The sequence below is a fragment of the Anoplophora glabripennis genome, unplaced genomic scaffold (genome assembly GCF_000390285.2).
Source record: "Anoplophora glabripennis isolate ALB-LARVAE unplaced genomic scaffold, Agla_2.0 scaffold5, whole genome shotgun sequence".
Lineage (NCBI taxonomy): Eukaryota > Metazoa > Arthropoda > Insecta > Coleoptera > Cerambycidae > Anoplophora > Anoplophora glabripennis.
This window is the reverse complement of record NW_019416525.1, coordinates 3,068,394-3,087,030: the sequence shown is the minus strand read 5'-3', so window position 1 is coordinate 3,087,030 and position 18,637 is coordinate 3,068,394. Positions and strand designations below refer to the sequence as shown.

Genomic DNA, 18,637 nt, shown 5'->3' with positions numbered 1-18,637 from the left:
TGTTCCAAACAAACGTCACTTTTCAGGAACAAGTAGAAAAATTGAAAGCCCTGCACGTAGACTCAGCTGAATATTCTTGCCTCAAAGCGATAGTGCTCTTCACGACTGGTAAGTCTCTAAACTCTTCTTTGATTACGCAACCCCATGGGAAAAAAATCAATGCGTGACAGACGATCTGGTGTCCGTTTGACGAAGGTAGCTCGTATTCAAGGTTACGTGAAGGTCAACCCTTGTTTTGTGATGGAAAATACAATTTCTAACCCATATCATTTGAAGGTTAAAATCCCACTCTCGAACTTCTCAGATTAATATCTTGTCAGGATAGCTTGATATAGGGGAAACGACCTCTAGAAAAATTGTCAGGGTCATTGGGGGGGCCCCCATTTGAATTTAACCTTGAAGAAAATGGGCAAGGTTATTCCAAAGTCAAATATTGTTTTTTGAAGATTTTTTAATACCATAGGATTTGAAACATCTTCACTGTGCCAAGGCCACAAGCTGAGAGCATGTAGAACCAAATTCTCCAATAAGAAGTCTATCGTTGCCATTTTTATGGCCTCAGATTCATGAGAGCCAGATCTCAAGGATACGAAAATCATCTCACCATCTTGGAGCCTATTCTAGTGATTTTTATCAAAATGACCTTCAAGGTCAAATCCAAGGTCACCAAGTGGTGGTCCCCGATGACCCAATTCACTTTTATAGAGATCATTTCCCCGATACCGCGCTATTCTGATGAGGTACCCACCTGAGAAGTTCGAGAGGGTGATTTGACCTTCATATGTGCTTGAATGTCTTTCAAAAATTGTATTACCTTAAAAAAACAAGAGTTGCTCTTCAAATAATCTTGGACATGATCTTATTAAATAAATTAACCACGCATCCGAACGTAAAAATCAGAGTTGACCTTCAAGTAACCTTGAGCATGAGCTCCTTCGAGTAACTTTAATTTTTGTAGTAAAATTAATTCCATTGGCCCCTTTTAAAAAGACAAATCGTCATCACTAAGTTCAGACAAATTGCTTGTGCGCAGGTAGAGTTTGAGTCTGCGCAAATGGTATAGAAATGAAATCAGTATTGTTGCCGAACAGCTACCGAGCATGCGCGGGACCTGTCCGCTGCGGGAAATTCAACTCTGTGGTTCCGGCTTAAAATTTTTCACGTATTTAAATAGATCGGTGATTAATGCGGAACAAGCGAACCGCGAGCGACGGTAGCGCCGCCATTGGGCCGGCCGGCGTGATTAAAACGAATAAAGAAGAGCCCAGTCCTTGACACAAGTCGCCGATAGCATAGGCGAGAAACACAGAAAAGCAACAGATAATGCGAGAGTCCACAATGGTGGCCGCGTCACATACAATTTTAACAATGCGTTGTTTATCGAAACCGACCGACCTATCACATACTCTATCTTAGCTATGAAATTGTAAGACAATACCGTATTGTTCGGGGTAACTTTACACCTTGAACTCGGAGAAAATCTCGTTTATTCCGTTACTTCGTTTAAAACGAACGAAATAGTGACGGAAATCTACGCCCACGTAGCTTGGTTAAGGAAAAACATTGGTATATGGGCGCTAATCACGTATTTTACCACACAAATTAACAAAGAAAGTTCCTATAAACATGCGTCCGGTTTTGATATACAGGGTGCTTAAAATTAAAGAAAACGCGGTTCAGTCAAGTCGCAAAAAATAATTGAGGTAAGCCATGTAAATAATTCCTACATACTTGATTTTATTCATACATAACGTGAAGAATAAGTAGATGTTTTTTTTTACATTTTTGCCCAAAACTTTTATAAAAACGGCCAAATATTACGTTTTCATACGTTTTCGGACTCGCTGAAAACACTGGTTTTGTCAGATTTACTCCAATTAAAAAAAAATTTTGTCCTAATTTTCTTGAACTATATTATAGTTTATGTATGTTCTGTAGGAAAAATTACCAAAATATAAAAATGCCCAAAAGCTTTATAAAAACGGCCAAATATACATTTTCGGACTCGCTGAAAACGCTGGTTTTGTCAGATTTACTCTTAACTAAAAAAAAAATTTGTCCTAATTTTCTTGAGCTATATTATAGTTTATGTATACTCTGTAGGAAAAATTACCAAAACATGAAACTGACCAAAGGCTTAATAAAAACGGCCAAATATACGTTTTCGGACTCGCTGAAAACGTTGGTTTTGCCAGATTTATTCCAACTAAAAAAAAATTTTGTCCTAATTTTTTTGAGCTATATTATAGTTTATGTATACTCTGTAGGAAATATTACCAAAACATGAAAGTGCCCAAAAGCTTTATAAAAACGGCCAAATATACATTTTCGGACTCGCTGAAAACGCTGGTTTTGTCAGATTTACTCTTAACTAAAAAAAAAATTTGTCCTAATTTTCTTGAGCTATATTATAGTTTATGTATACTCTGTAGGAAAAATTACCAAAACATGAAACTGACCAAAGGCTTAATAAAAACGGCCAAATATACGTTTTCGGACTCGCTGAAAACGTTGGTTTTGCCAGATTTATTCCAACTAAAAAAAAATTTTGTCCTAATTTTTTTGAGCTATATTATAGTTTATGTATACTCTGTAGGAAATATTACCAAAACATGAAAGTGCCCAAAAGCTTTATAAAAACGGCCAAATATATGTTTTCGGACTCGCTGAAAACGCTGGTTTTGTCAGATTTACTCTTTCTAAAAAAAATTTTGTCCTAATTTTCATGAGCTATATTATAGTTTAGGAAAAATTACCAAAACATGAAAGTGCCAAAAACCTTTATAAAAACGGCCAACTGTTCCTTTTTCGGACTCACTGAAAACGCTGGTTTTGCCAAATTTACTCTTAACTAAAAAAAATTTTGTCCTAATTTTCTTGAGCTATATTATAGTTTATATCTCTGTAGGAAAAATTACCAAAATATTAAAGTGCCCAAAAGCTTTATAAAAACGGCCAAATATACGTTTTCGGACTCGCTGAAAACGCTGGTTTTGTCAGATTTACTCTAACTAAAAAAAAATTTTGTCCTAATTTTCTTGAGCTATATTATAGTTTATGTATACTCTAGGAAAAATTACCAAAATATTAAAGTGCCCAAAACCTTTATAAAAACGGCCAAATATACGTTTTCGTTTTGTCAGATTTACCTTGACTTAAAAAAAATGTTGTCATAATTTTATAAACCTTTATAAAAATGGCCAAATAATATACGTTTTTGGACTCGCTGAAAACGCTGGTTTTGTCAGGATTTTATCGTTCATCTCGAAGTGGTGCATTCTAGTAACATACATACAGGACCAATTTTTATAGGAATGTCGTTGATTTGCGCCAGTGGCGCCGAAATTATAATTCTGAGGAGTTCATATGTCAAAAAAATTGTGATATTAAAGACGATGACAATTTTACACTGTATTCATTGTTAATATTCATCTATTAATCGGTGTATCCTGTACTTTTTCTATTCAAGTATGATAATCAAAATGAATTAAGTACTTTAAAAAACCTCCGTCGTGTCAAATATTTATTATATTTAAGGTGGGCATCGGTCGCGGTCAGGATTCATGTTCCGTGGTGTTTCTGGAAATGCTGAACGCCGGCCTTTGTTTACCGTGATATGGACGTCACGATTTGAACAGCGTCAACAGAGTTGCATGCCCAACTGGCCAGAAACCTTTTCACACGTAAAACGTCCGTATATTCGCTTTATCATAACTAACGAATTGCTTGCTCTACGCCCGACGAATGTAAACACTTATTTGAATATGAAAATCAATTAGTTACAACCCTGTTTATGGCTCGTTTGCTTATTATCGCTAACGCCGCCCTTCATTATATCGCTAATTAATTACAATCGCTAGCTTCGAAGAAAAATTACGCTTCGATTAGGGACACCGTCTCTCCCGATATGTTAATAGTTTTATTACAAGAGCGTGCAATCACTAATGTACGGCGAATGTAGACAAGATGCGGTGGCCGCAGAATGTACCCGTATCGTTTTCTATATCAATGTAGTAAATGCTGAAAAAGTGTTTAATGCTGGAGTAACTGCCATTAGAAGGCTTTTAATTCGGATAAAATGATGTTAAATTTTCATAAATTCCTTTGGAAAAATATGCGATTTAAAATCAAGGCACGGTTTTATGTAAAACAAAAATATTTTCACCTTGTTTTAGATACTAGTTTATCGGCGTGACAGGATTTTTGTAGCCGGCCGACACGCATCCTCCATTCACTTAACATATAAACTTTTAACTTATCTGTAATATAAAGCTTATTAATGGCAGTAAATAATAAAAATCAAGAGGTTATAAATTTTAATCTACGGATTGCGAAAGCGACGTGTCATAGGAGAATTATGGAAACGATTCCCAAAACTGTGTTAACGATTATACGGAATTCCTGTCAAAATAATAAAAAAAACGAATCGAGAATCCCACATATTATGCCCAAAGATTATTTATTATTCTTGTAGAAAGTTCCCAAAATTAATGTCGTTTCGGATATGTAAAATATGTTGATTGTAGTGAAATTTAAAACGAGACGAATCCGACTTTTTTGTCCATGCCTACTTGATTCACGATAACGCTGACGCATACGTAAATTATTCGGATAACCCGATATCGGAGATGTAATCCCTGATTTGGAACAATCCGTGCATATAATTCAGTTACACGGAATTGAGATTTATTAAGTGTTAATTTTGCAGTTCAAAGTTGAATGTTGCCAAGTTTAATTTGTCATCAGCATTAACCATTTCGTCAACATTAAATGTTAATTATTTAATTGCAACATAGAATTCTACGTCCTGATCAGAATAAACTTTTTTGGGGTTTTATAATGGTTCCATCTCACAATAACGGACAAACCTATCAAAAACATTCTGTATACTGTATATTAAGACGTTTGCGATGTTTCTGAACCTGACAGATGTTTATTAAGCAGATTTAATCATAAAAACAAAATTGTTTGGATAACCCAAAATTTACTGCACTTTCGAAAAATAGCTCATTTGTGGAAAGTGAAGTATATAATATGGAGAAGTGAAGTATAGAATATGGAGAAAGTGAAGTATAGAATATGTTAGAAAGTGAAGTAAATTTGATTTGTAAAAATCAGCCGTTTCTAGCCCCCGAAACTTTTACAAAGAGAAATATGATAAATTGCACAAAAAATAAAATGTAATTCTGTCATTAGTTAGTTGGTGCATTTAAACTAAAAATGAATTTATATATGGTTAAAAATTTACTGCACTTTCGAAAAATAGCTCGTTTTTCGAAAGTGAAGTACAGAAAATGGATAAGTAAAGTATATAATATGGAGAAAGTGAAGTATAGAATATGGAGAATTGTCCTTTTAGAAAATGAAGTAAAGTTGATTTGTAAAAATCATTTTAGCCATGTTCCTAGCCCGCGAAACTTTTACAAAGAGAAATATGATAAAATGCACAAAAATTAAAATGTAATTCTGTCGTTAGTTAGTTGGTGCATTTATACAAAAAATAATTTATATGTGGTTAAAAATTTACTGCACCTTTGAAAAATAGTTTACGACGAAAAAATGTAGGTATATAAAAATTACTTCATTCACTTTTTAAAAATGTTTTGGAAAGTAAATTGAAATTGATTTACTGCACTTCGAAAAGCAACCCGTTTTCTCGAAAACGAAGTGAATTCGGTGTATAAAATAATCTCAACCACGTCGCAGCCCCTTTTTCGAAAGTGAAGTAAATTTCTTCTCGAAAAGCTTAGCTTGGTCGCCCTGTACGCGCGTTCTTCTGCCGTTTGCAGTTGAACACATCCAACCCTTCGCTGGTCCATAAATAATACGAATTGAAATCTTATCTGGACGAGATTTGAACTATATTCCCGTTTGTTTTGGGCCCAGTGGCCTCTAAATACGTTCAAGTTGGATTATTCGGAAGTGGGGTCGTATTTCGAACTCTACGAGTCGAAGATCAGCAAACGCTGCACGTTGCGGCTACAAGTTCCGGTACGGCATCACGAGCGGCCGTTCATAACCGTCTGCAGGGTCAAAATAACAACAAATATCAACAAGGAGTGCCAATAACCTACTACGGCTGACACTGAAGCATTGCTTTTGTTTTTGCAATTAATTATTTTTATATGGAAATTCCCGCATCTCTTACTTAATGTTTTCTTTCTTTTTTGCTTGGAATTATAACCTTTTACCCGTCAAATTCAATTACTTCGTCGGTTAAAAAAGCGAGGGTGTTGCAGAGAACAAATGCTGTAAAATTTGAAATTTCAGACTACAAATACACCAATGGAGTTGTGCAACGGTGTAAAGGTGTGCATTTTGATGAAAAGAAAGGATCTTTACATAAACAATTGCTGACCTTGGCGCCTCCGCCAAAATTTCGAATATTTGCACTATCGATTGTTTTTTCATGGTTTTTCTGATACTTCATCAAATATCTGTTGCTCACTGTTGCTTTATAAAATGCAGAAATGATTTAACTAAATTATCATGGTTGAATTACGTGTTGATATTTGTCCAATAAAGATGTTATTTTAATGATTAGAAACAATGTAGTTATTTCTTCAGTCCTACTTAGATATTTAGTATAAAAAAGAGCACAAGTGATATCATTTCATGAGAATTTTAGATTGGACTGGAAATTTAGTCGAAATTGTTTTTATAAAATCGAATTTACTTCACTTTCGAAAGTGAAGGAAATTATTTTTATTAAATCGAATTTACTTCACTGTCGAAAGTGAAGTTATTTTTATATATTTTTTTGTTGTAAACGTTACGAGGTTTGAAAATATTGCTGAAACTATTTTCAAATTTATTTCACTTACAAAAGCGGACTTCTTTTCGATTCGAAAGTGCAGTAAATTTTGAGCCAGACATAAGTATTTGCATTTTTATGTATTTTATCGCTGTAAAAGTTTTTCGAAAGGGTGGTAATTTTTATTTTTTCACTGCAAACGTTTGTAGGGCTGGAAATACGGCTGTTACTATTTTTATAAATCAAAATTATCACCAATAAAAGTGAGGTTTTAAAATATCACGTTTTTTATTAATGAATTAATATTTTCACGTATTGTGATTTTAGTGAAAAAACTCCAGTTACATTACATTACAATCATTTTTTTTCAAAAATTCACCACACTTTCTAATTACATTCCAGGTAATTTGCCAAATTTAGTAAAAAAAACCGTGTAAAAAATCACTTTTTCGGGTTAATTTAGCGTTTATCAGAACTGCGCCGACGGTTCCTTGTTTGCTGTGTATACAGGGTGCGCTGAAAGTACGAGTAGAGACCCCTGTGGCGAAAATAAGTCGATTTACACTTCTAGCTCGCAAAGCAACGGTTGCGCGGCGCCGCACGCCTATGCGCGCCGTGTCAGATGATGGCAGTTTCTATCTCTAGGTATTCGGCCCGTGGCGGCGGGACGAGAGGCCCGGGGGGGCGCGCAAGACCAAGAGGAGTGCACTTCGCAACTTGTGCTCATGTACTTGGATGGCCCCGGGGCATCGGCGTACCACCAAGTCACGACCTTTCGTAACCTAACCTGCTTACCAAATTCACACACGCGAAGACCGGCTTACATAGTACAAACATTCAAATATGCCACGGCCTCCCGAGATCTATACTGGGAAATCAACCAGTCGGGGATGCGGACGGAAATTCTGGTTTTTGGGGCCGGTGCGGAGGATGTTGGAAAAAATCGACGGGTACGATCCTCTCCGAGGTAAAATGTATATGCAAATAGTAGAAAGTTGCATTCGGAACGCCGTTGAATTTATTATCGTACGTAACGGGTCGCAAAGAAATTTATCGATAGGTTGTTACAATCCGAACATTCATTTTTCACTTACCAGTAAACGGGAATTGCCATAAAAGAGCTAAAATAATCTTCACCGCATAAAAATGTGCCATAACAGTCGAAAGCTTGCAACATTAAATATCAGAAAACGAAAACTATCAAAGCGAGTATATGACATGTATATACCATTGTAATTAGAAAAAAGGAGATTAAAGGGGGTGTTCCATTAAAAAATAATGTTTGTATCTCCGAAAAGCAACATTCAATTGTTTGTACATATATATTCCTTGGATATTGCAAAGAAATTTCCTAAAACTATCGTCTTTGCCATTTTCTCCTAGATAGAGAGGCAAAAAAGATAAGATTTAAGTAAATCAAATATATTTTTTAATATTTCAAAGCAAACTTAAAGTAAAAGTACTTAAGTGTAGACTGCTACAAAGAAATAACTAGAATTACGCAAACTAACGCCATATTTCTGCGCCAGCTCGCAAATTAACAATTTAATGTTGTGACAATAATAATCACGTAAACGAAAGTGTAAAATTATGTTGTAGTCGAGCTTTAAAATTTACGTGCGTTCGACGTCCGTACGTTTCAGGTTTATGGACTCCACAGTGCCGTAAAGCATCTTGTGACCTACGGAAAGGTCATATTTTAGTATATTAGGGTATAAGTTGTCCCTTCAGTGCCATAAATCCAAACAATTAACCCCTTGTGACCTTTGGGCGTCAAAGGTAAAAAGTCATATCTGAAACGTCTTTTTTAAAGGCCTTTTAATCAGTGGAAATATCACGAGGATTTGCGACGATATTATTGCTCACATTTTATTATATAAATCGAGCCGAGGGGGTGATTGTGGCATACTGTACAACGCGAATTACTAAAGGGAACTGCCCTAAAAAGTCTATGTCGATATTAGTCACGGGGTAACATATTGTGTTAAAATCGTTTCGGGGACAAGAGGAGTATCCTTGGCGCAGTGAATATGAAATCAGGAATGCCTCAATTTTCCAATATCCCAAGCGCGTAATCCGAAACTACCTTAAGTTCGTAGTTCTGTTGGTTTCTGTTTCGAAAAAAAAAATTATAATTTATATTTGACTCAAAATTTACTAGTTTCAAAAAATTGTTTGATTCTCGAAAGTGAAATAGCTCGATATTAGAAAAATAATTTGAATAACTCCTAGATTTTGGGTATTAAAAACAGTTTCTTTATTAGGAAAAAAAAAATTACTGCACTTACGAAAAACAGCTCCTTTTTTTCTCCTTTACACGCAAATGAATTACAAAAATTATGTCGCTTTCGAAAAAACGGTCCCTTTTAGTTAAGTATAAGTATCTCAAAATTTACTTCACTTTCCAAAAAAGAACTGCTCGAGTCTGATTAAGTACTGAGAATTAATTTAACTAATCTCCAGCCTTTAAACCGTTTGTAATGAACAAATACATTCCTAGATTTTTTATATCAAAAAACAAGTTTCTTTTTCAGACAAAAAAATTAATGCACTCGAAAAATAGCTCCTTTTTCTCTCCTTTATACACAAATGATTACAAAAATTATGAAGCTTTCGAAAAAACTGTCCCTTTTAGTTAAGTATAACAATTTGTATGTTCTCAAAATTTACTTCACTTTCGAAAAAGGAACTGCTTGAGTCTGGTTAGCTAACTGAAAATTAATTTAACTAATCTCCAACCTTTAAACCGTTTGTAATGTTCCTAGATTTTTGATATCAAAAAACAGTTTCTTCTTCAGAAAATAAAATTAATGCACTTTCGAAAAATAGCTCCTTTTTCTCTCCTTTATACTCAAATGTTTACAAAAAATTATGAAGCTTTCGAAAAAACTGTCCCTTTTAGTTGAGTATAACAATTTGTATGTTTTGATACATATCAAAAAAACAGTTTCCTTTTCAGAAAAAAAAATTATGCACTTTCGAAAAATAGCTCCTCTTTCTCTCTTTTAAACTCAAATGATTACATAAATTATGTCGCTTTCGAAAAGACGGTCCCTTTTAGTTAAGTATAACAATTTGTTCTCAAAATTTACTTCACTTTCGAAAAAAGAACTGCTCGAATCTGATTAGTGAAAATTAGTTTAACTAATCGTTTTTAACGAAAAAATACAACAAAATTAAAATTCAATTCCCATTTTTGTGGCTAGAAGTTTGTCGTGGCAAATATGATGGGAAAATAATTTTCCTAACAAGTAGCAATAAATAATCTAGTTGGCACAGTTTTAGGTAAACGTAGCATGTGGGTGGACTACAGTGAAAAGGCGTATCGCAAAATCCACGACGACTAGCGTTGCCATTGTAGTCGAGCTATTAGCAAGGATTTATAGCAATCGTAACACAGTCGTCGACTGTCCTTCTGTCTAGGCGCAAATCAGACTTTTCCGGGGTCTAATACGAAACTAAGCCAATAAAATACATCAACACTTTTCAATCACTTAAAATCCTAATTATCCAGTCACAAATGCATACAACCATATCAAATACATATTTCACTAATCTTTTTATTTGGGTCAGCATTCCCGGTTTTTCTTATTTCCCGCGGACGTTAATTTAAGTCGCAAAGAACATTACAAGAAAAATCGTGGGTGTCAACAGGACATTGTGCGGACGAAATGGGGGGTGAAGATTCTTTTATTGGAGGGTGCAATACTCGAACGATGGTTGTTGGAAGAAGTGAAGTAGTCTATCGAATTGTACTATTTCACGCAAACTTTAAATAGGGTTTTGAAATGTGACAGGAGCCCGCGACACATAAGGATTATTCACCCTTCTAAAGTAATTCCGCTTGGGGGCGACATCCCTAAAAATTAAAAGCCACAGATTTGCACTATGCTATTATAACAAAACTACCCCGCACCCTCGTCGCCGTTCTGATTCATAAAACCGCGCTGATAGATTATCACACAGCCCTACATTAGGATCATCTGATGTGGTCGTCAAGAAGCTAAAAAATCGATAGTGATACAATGCAGTCTAACAAATAATGCTATTACATAGTCGTATGCGCACGTGACGTGATTGTACAAGTCCTCGGTACGTACCATTCATGTCCAGTTTAAAATTTGATGCTGTTCGACATGTTATTAGGCGACGGGAAAGTGAAACGAGTTTTCGTTTCTTTTCCTCGAACGGCTCGCATTCTTCTAAATACTTTACTTGTTATTTACGTGGTCTTGGACCAAAAATGGAAAATGATTGGAATGTATAAAGTGAAATTTCTTTTCCCTGGATTGGCTTGATTTACATTTGTAATAGATACAATCGAGATTTTGTTTATTGTAATTTTACACATCCACGTAAGGTATAAATACGGGGTCTGTTCAGAAAATAACCGAATTTATTTTTTAAAACTCTATTCACACTTTTCCCAGCGGTGTTTCCTTTCGCGAAGCAGTCCTGGATAGCTTCATTTGAAATGGCCTTTAAAGTCCGTGGCGAACTTGCTTTGATGTCATCGATAGTCTGAAAACAGCGTCCTTTCAGCACTGATTTTAATTTCGGAAATAAGAAAAAACCGCGAGGGGCCAGGTCTGGCGAGTAAGGAGAGTGAGAACCTGACAAAGCTCAGTGTCCGCATATCACTAAATATCTCCGTTAGTGCGTAATTAAAAAAGTTCGGTTATTTTTTTAACAGACCCCGTATATACGCATAAAAGGAATTACTAACTACTAAGTAAAAATAGCGTTAAAGCTGTACCAAAAGTTGTTTATTTTAAAAGTAAATAGATACATTGTATCTTTATAGATATCGGAAAAGTAAAATATGTTTTTTACTATTTTTTATAAAATTCGTTAAAGATATATTGTATCGTCAAAGATATCGGAAAAGTAAAATATGATTTTCTTACTATTTTTTTAAACAATTGATCTTAGCATTTCAGATACAGATAGAATGGAAAAATTATATAAAATTTACCTCGCTTTCGAAAAGCAAAGCAACCTATTGTTGAAGGCGAAGAAATTTTGATTTAAAAAAAAAAAATTCGACTAAATTTCCAATCGTTAAAGATATATTGTATCTTTAACGATATCGGAAAAGTAAAATAATTTTTTTACTATTTTTTTTTTATAAAAAAAAAATTGAGCTTCGCATTTCAGACACAGATACAATGGAAAAATTATATAAAATTTACCAAGCTTTCGAAAAGCAGCCCATTGTTGAAGGCGAAGAAATTTTATAAAAATAATTTCGACTAAATTTCCGATCGTTAAAGATATATTGTATCTTTAAAGATATCGGAAAAGTAAAATATGATTTTTTTACTATTTTTTATATAAAAAAACCATTGAACATCGCATTTCAGACACAGATACAATGAAAGAATTATATAAAATTTACCTCGCTTTCGAAAAGCAGCCCATGGTCGAAAGCGAAGAAAATATGATTTTATAAAAATATTTTCGACTAAATCTCCAATCGTTAAAACTTTTGCTGATTAAATATATAAAAATAAAATATTCCTATATTTACTTCATTTTGTAAAGTGGAATTTTGAATATAAAAATAGTTTAGCTACATTTTTAACTGTTACAGTGCAAAATGTATAAAAATTACCCATTTTTCGAAAGTGAAGCAATTTTCTTATTTCATGGAAATAACACTGACCTAGATTAGGATCATCTACTGAGGTCGTGTTTACATCTTTAAAGAAAATTAAGAGCAATATACTTTTTTTTTTCTCTAAAAATTGTATAAATATTAGAGCAATTTTTTTTTAACGTAATAGATTTTCAAGTGAATAAGTAGGGAAAAAACCACGTCAAAAACTATTGCAAAGAGTTAAAATAAATATGTGTGCTTTATCTGTTGTTAAGGAGTTATTTTTATTTTTAATTAGTTTATGGAATAATTAACGTAGTATTGATGGGGTCATATCTGAGATGACCCCTTCATTAAACGATAATTCCGTTATCTATTTACAAGAGTCTCGTTATAAATAAATTCACTACATGCGTGCCAGTTTTTAATAATGTCAAATACATGTTTCTTCATCTCTCGTCGGGTACGAGCTGCACGAATTCTAAAAACAATTTCACAAATGTTACGAAACATTGCACCTTGAAATTTAAATACGGATTACGGCAAAATCAAAACGAAACTGAATTTCAGGAATATAAAAAATTGTTCTAAAGCTAACAATTGGAAAGTTCGGTAAATTTTTCCGGTAATAGTAACGTCACGAAAATGAAAAGATCCTCGACGCAATATTTCAAAGTTATTGTACCCCCAGAGCACGCCTCATAACATTATAAATTTGCTTTTCATCTTTTTGTCGCAGTGTTCCAACTTGGAACTTTTAAAGGTATATTTAGCAAATTGGTTCAAACATCTGGGTACACTATTCATAGCCGAGGCACATTACGGGCCTTTTCGTACCGTTTTGTATTTTTCAAGAGGCGGAGTAGCGATTTTACGCAGTTTGTATTTCTTTTGCCCCCGTTGTATTTCTTTAACTGACCGTCTAACTTCTCACTTGCGGATCTTTAACGAACGACCCCAAAATCCCAAATTGTCCTGTCACGATAAGGATCGCTAAATACGGAACATCTGTCACATCGAAGGCAAAATTCGTTAATTTGGCGATCATCGCCTCCTTTGATATATGATTTTTATTACGCAAACTTTTTTTGGCATTATTTAACTCACAGTTATTTTCGATTATTAAAAATTCCTTACACGAAAAGACACGTGGTTTTATTGATAGTTTTATCTCTACGTTTGTATCCAGAATAATAATTAAAACGTTACAAAACAGGCAATAAAAAATCATCTGTTGGCCTTAGGCCAATTTCACTTCGCGATAGTTTTATTAATGCCAATAGCCTGTTTTTAAAAGAAAAATACACGAAAGTTCCGATAATAAAGTAATTTCCCATTTTTTAACAATGTTTCCAAAGGACAGAGAAGGTTTTCGAAACGTTAACAATTTTTATGAAGCACGTTTTACGTTTAAATGACATTTGGTACGAAATTTCGCTTAACCCTATTTGGCTTACGTAAAAAATCGGAACGCGGCTCGTATTCAGATCTGTTTGGGGTTATGCATCGAACAATGCCTATCGATTAGAAGTTGTTGAGCCAAAGAGGTCGATTGCCCTCTTTAAAACGTGCTTAAGGAGTCGATCCCATCGATCTTGAACTAATTGTGAGGTTATCACACGCTGATACTCAAACAAAGTTACACGAAAAGGACTGGGTACACGAAGTTGAGTCGCTGCCTAGAATATCTGACTAGCGTAGTTGCCCTTTTTCATACAGTTTCTGGTTACATAATAGTGAGCGACCATGGGCGTCGCATTTCCGCGAAAAACAAAAAAAAAAAGACTCGATTTTCGATTTTTATGTTTTAAACGCGACGAAAAACTGAAGACTCGCTTTGTATTGCCCCGAAATAACTGAATATACAGGCTGTTCTTGAAATAAATGCCAAAACCTGTCAGTTTTGAAGACAATATGTTTTCTTAAACTTTAAATTAGTTTGTGATAAAAAACGAAAAAATACAAAAACAGTAGCTGACCTGCATTGGTATTTAGTTCTTAAGCTACCACACTGGAAAAAAAGTATTTGGATCAAATGAGCAGATAGTTTTAAATGGAATTATTTGCCGTAAGTGTTATTTTATTCTATTCAAATGTATATACTTTCGTCAAACTATGTGAAATATTTGTTGCAAGCTTTAATTTTTCTTAGAATTTATATTATTTGTAAATATATATAATTTAATTCAAATCTTTTATAGTTCTGAAATTTACTATCTCGGACTTTAGCTGCAAACATATTTGTTTCAAAACTACCAGTTCCTTAAAATATATACATATTTAAAATTTAGTATTAATGTAGGAATTATTCAAGACAAATGTAGCATATTATAATCAAACTTATGCTTTCTTGAAAGAAAATTGTAGCAGGTCACAGAATGGCGTAGGTGGGAAGTAGCACGATAGATGGAGCCACTTACGCTCTTTCCTATTTCCAGGACACCTTGTATATACAGGAAATTTGACAGTCGACACTAAGAGAATGATTTTAAATATAAAAACATTTTTTTCGCAATCTGACTTCGTTAAAGTTTGGTGTAGTTTTTTGGGAGACGGGGAACCGCGCGCCCTACGAAAAAACGTCCCGCGACGCCCATGGCGGACCCTGTACGGCACGTGCTTTGGCAAGAGGACCAAACAAGAAGTTTTTTACGAGGGTATATATTGGGGCATCATATTACAATTGTACTGTCTGCATAAATCTATTGTGGTATGTAGGAGGGAAGCTGTGAATGAGATGAGATACGTTTTCAGTTACGGGGAACAACGGACTGCTCAAAATAATGTGCTGATTATGAACACAATACAGGAGGAAACGTCGCTAATGCTAGAAAATGTGTTTTGGAGATTATTCCTTGTTGCACTTAACTACTCCGCGTGATTCGAAAACTGCAAGACGATTATTCCACCGGGGATATACGGGGTGCTCAAAATAAATGGTTATTTTAACGTTTGTTTTGGTGATTGTCAGCGAGAACAAAGACTGGATCAATTAAGAAAGCACGGAGGCTAAGAAATAACATGAGTGAATTAATTTTCTGCCAGTCTATGTTAGGCCACGTCACAGCTTCCATTGAATGAGACTATTTAAGGTACAGGCCTGAGAACAATATCTAAGGAGATATTTTTAGTGTTCTTAATGAATGATTACGCAATTTGTCGGTTATATTTATTATTATTTGTGATGCAGCTGGTGTTTTTCAACAATTAAAGTTTGCTACATTAGTAATTACCAGAGGAGTTGTTAGTAACACTTGTCCTTAATTGTACCAAGCACGACGAATATATTATTCTTTATTCACCATCGCTTTGTTACTGCTCTTGCTCCGCTCCGCTTATTGACGATGAAGTGTGCCGAAAGCACCACCAATTAATGCTTTTTACGGTCCCACTCGCTAAATCACCCAACGCGCATTACTTCATTGAAAAATGTTAGATCCTCCACTCCCACGCAAACCGGCTTTGTATTTATAACATTTTTACGTCTAATCAACAAAGTTACACATTGAATGTAATTTTACACTGTCTGTAAATTATTGAAAATGTAAATTTACATAAACTCTGCCATAATTTAACACCACAGAAAAAAAAGTTGTTTGTACTTTTCATGCGACATATGTTACCAGTAGTATTTTTGCCTCCTGATCACGAATCCAGTGTCAGAATTGAGCTATCACATCACAGGAATTTCCTAACCTCAAAAAACAGGTCAGAAATAGGAAATATTCAAGAAAAAGTGCTATGAAAAATCCAAAAAAATTTTTTTTCTGTATTCAAATGTTCATTTAAGACCCCGCTGAACGTGAATCCGAGGTCAATTTTACAAAATTCAAGATGGCCAACCAAATTTTCAAAAAATAATAGTCGCACCAAATTTGGTATACGGGAGTTTTCGCGATCGCTTATCACGGATCCGAGGTCAATTTTGCAAAATTCAAGATGGCGGATCCAAGATGGCCGACCAAATTTTCAAAAATAATACATTCGCGCCAAATTTGATATACGGGGGGTTTTCGGGGTCGCTGATCACTGGAGTTCGGGGTTTTCGTCGGCTAGTCGTAGGCGTGTTCATCGTAAACAAATAAATAAACAGGTAGGCATAAATAAAAATAAATAAAGCGAATCTGTTATTTTTTGAAATTTTGGTTGGCCATCTTTGATCCGCCATCTTGAATTTTTCAAAACTGACCTCGGATCCGTGATAAGCGATCGCGAAAACTCCCGTATACCAAATTTGGTGCGACTATTATTTTTTGAAAATTTGGTTGGCCATCTTGAATTTTGTAAAATTGACCTCGGATTCACGTTCAGCGGGGTCTTAAATGAACATTTGAATATAGAAAAAAAGAATTTTTGTATTTTTCCTAACACTTTCGTGAATTTTTTGCTATTTTTGACTTGTTTTTTGAGGTTAGGAAATTCCCGTGATGTGAAAGCTCAATTTTAACACCAGATTCGTGATCAGGAGGCAAAAATACTACGGGTAACATATGTCGCATGAAAAATACAGACAACTTTTTTTTATGTGGCTGTGTTATTGAAGACCAAGTGAAGCTCATGTTTGAGATCATTTGAAGGTCAACTCCTGTGTTTTGGTGGTGATACAATTTTTATCCCCGGATTCTGAAAGACCCAGCAATTTTAAGTTCGGATACGCGGTTGATTTATTTTTTAAGGTCATATTCAAGGGTATTTGAAGGTCAACTCTTGTTTTTTGGTAGTAATACAATTTCTGATCCCGGATTCTGAAAGAAATTTTCCGTTCGGAGACGAGATTGAGTAATTTTTCATTCTCAAGGTCATTTCAAGGTTAAATTCCTTCCAAAACTTCCCGGTTAATATCTCGTCATGATAGCGATATATCGGGACAATGACCTCTATAAAAGTTGTTTGGCTCATCCAAAGTCACTTAATGACTTCAAATCCTGCTACTTCAGAATATGACCCCGAAAGGGAACGTGCGACATGATTCATCCTACGGTATTCAGAGGTATTGCCATCAAAAAATAAAAATTGACCTTGAAATAACCTTGCACTTGGCCCCGAAGGAACGGATCCAAGGTCACCTGATGGTGGTCGCCAATGACTCAGGCAACTTTTGTTGTGGCCATTTTTCCGATGCCTCGTTATCCTGACGAGAAGTTCGATAAAGAGATTTGACCTTCAAATGATCTTGAAAATGAAAAAATAACTCGACCACGTCTCGAAGCGTAAAATTTCTCGCTCTTTCAGAATCCGGAGACAAAAATTGTATTACCATAAAATAACGAAGTTGACCTTCAAATGCCCTTGAACATGAGCTAACTTCATCAAACTCAATATGGTAGTCTGTTGGGAATTTTGAAATAGTTTAATTTTAAAATGTAACAGTGCAATTTAAAAAGTAGCAATACATTGTAAAAGGTTAAAAGCTTAATTATACGCAAGGTATTACGTGTGTTTATTTTTGGTGTGTAAGGATAGCTGCGAATGTGTGAAATTTAACTTAATTTTTTTTATTTAATGCGGTTCAGTGTACCCCGTATATTTTCCGTCGTTATAGAATCTCCCTCCTTTTTTTTCGTGGAAACCCTGTCGAGAATGTAAAAACGCGAAAGAACAATGGTACCGGACAAAGCACAGCGTATTGTATATATTATAAGCGTATTTATCGCTCCGAGTGACCTGTCACCTTTTGACACGCGTCTTGTGACGTCACTCCAATTTGCATAAACACTTTACACAATAACCATTTAACTTCTACTATCTCCGCATTATACACTTCCACGTCCAATATGTGGAATTAATAATGCACATATTAATATACTTATTTATGCAAATAATATACCATCTCACAAGTAACGTTAACACAATAGACAGTTGTCATATAACTACGCTTTACTGCATAATAAAAAAAGACGTATATGAATATTTTCGACGACGTATTACCGCAATCAATACGGCGTTTGTCTTGGGTTTATTCAAACGCTAATCGCTAAATTACAATGCGATTCGACGCACTTCAAATCGAAAGTATGGTGAATTATATAATTCGGGATTATTGCACGAATCGTTTACAAGTTTATTGCAATCGAGCAATATTTCCCTTATTAGTTAAAAAATGAAACAAAAATAAAGTTTCCTCTATATTTTCTCGTATGAATAATAAATCGTGTAATAAAATACGAAAAAATTGTTAACGGTCATTGAAATGAGCCTATAAAATATTCCGTCTTCATATAACGATAATCTGTTAGGTTAAAATAGATAACCGCAGGAATTATGGCGTGGTGGCGTCCATATTC

General features: G+C 34.7%; 1 protein-coding gene across 1 annotated transcript in view; it reads left to right on the top strand.

Moving 5' to 3' along the window:
• LOC108906778 (steroid receptor seven-up, isoforms B/C) overlaps window positions 1-18,637 on the top strand; it is a 53,180-nt gene that overhangs the window by 26,820 nt on the left and 7,723 nt on the right. Inside the window, exon 5 of the mRNA XM_018710137.1 lies at window positions 27-108. Within this exon, the coding sequence (XP_018565653.1) occupies window positions 27-108 (82 nt within the window). The remainder of the gene's footprint in view (window positions 1-26; window positions 109-18,637) is intronic.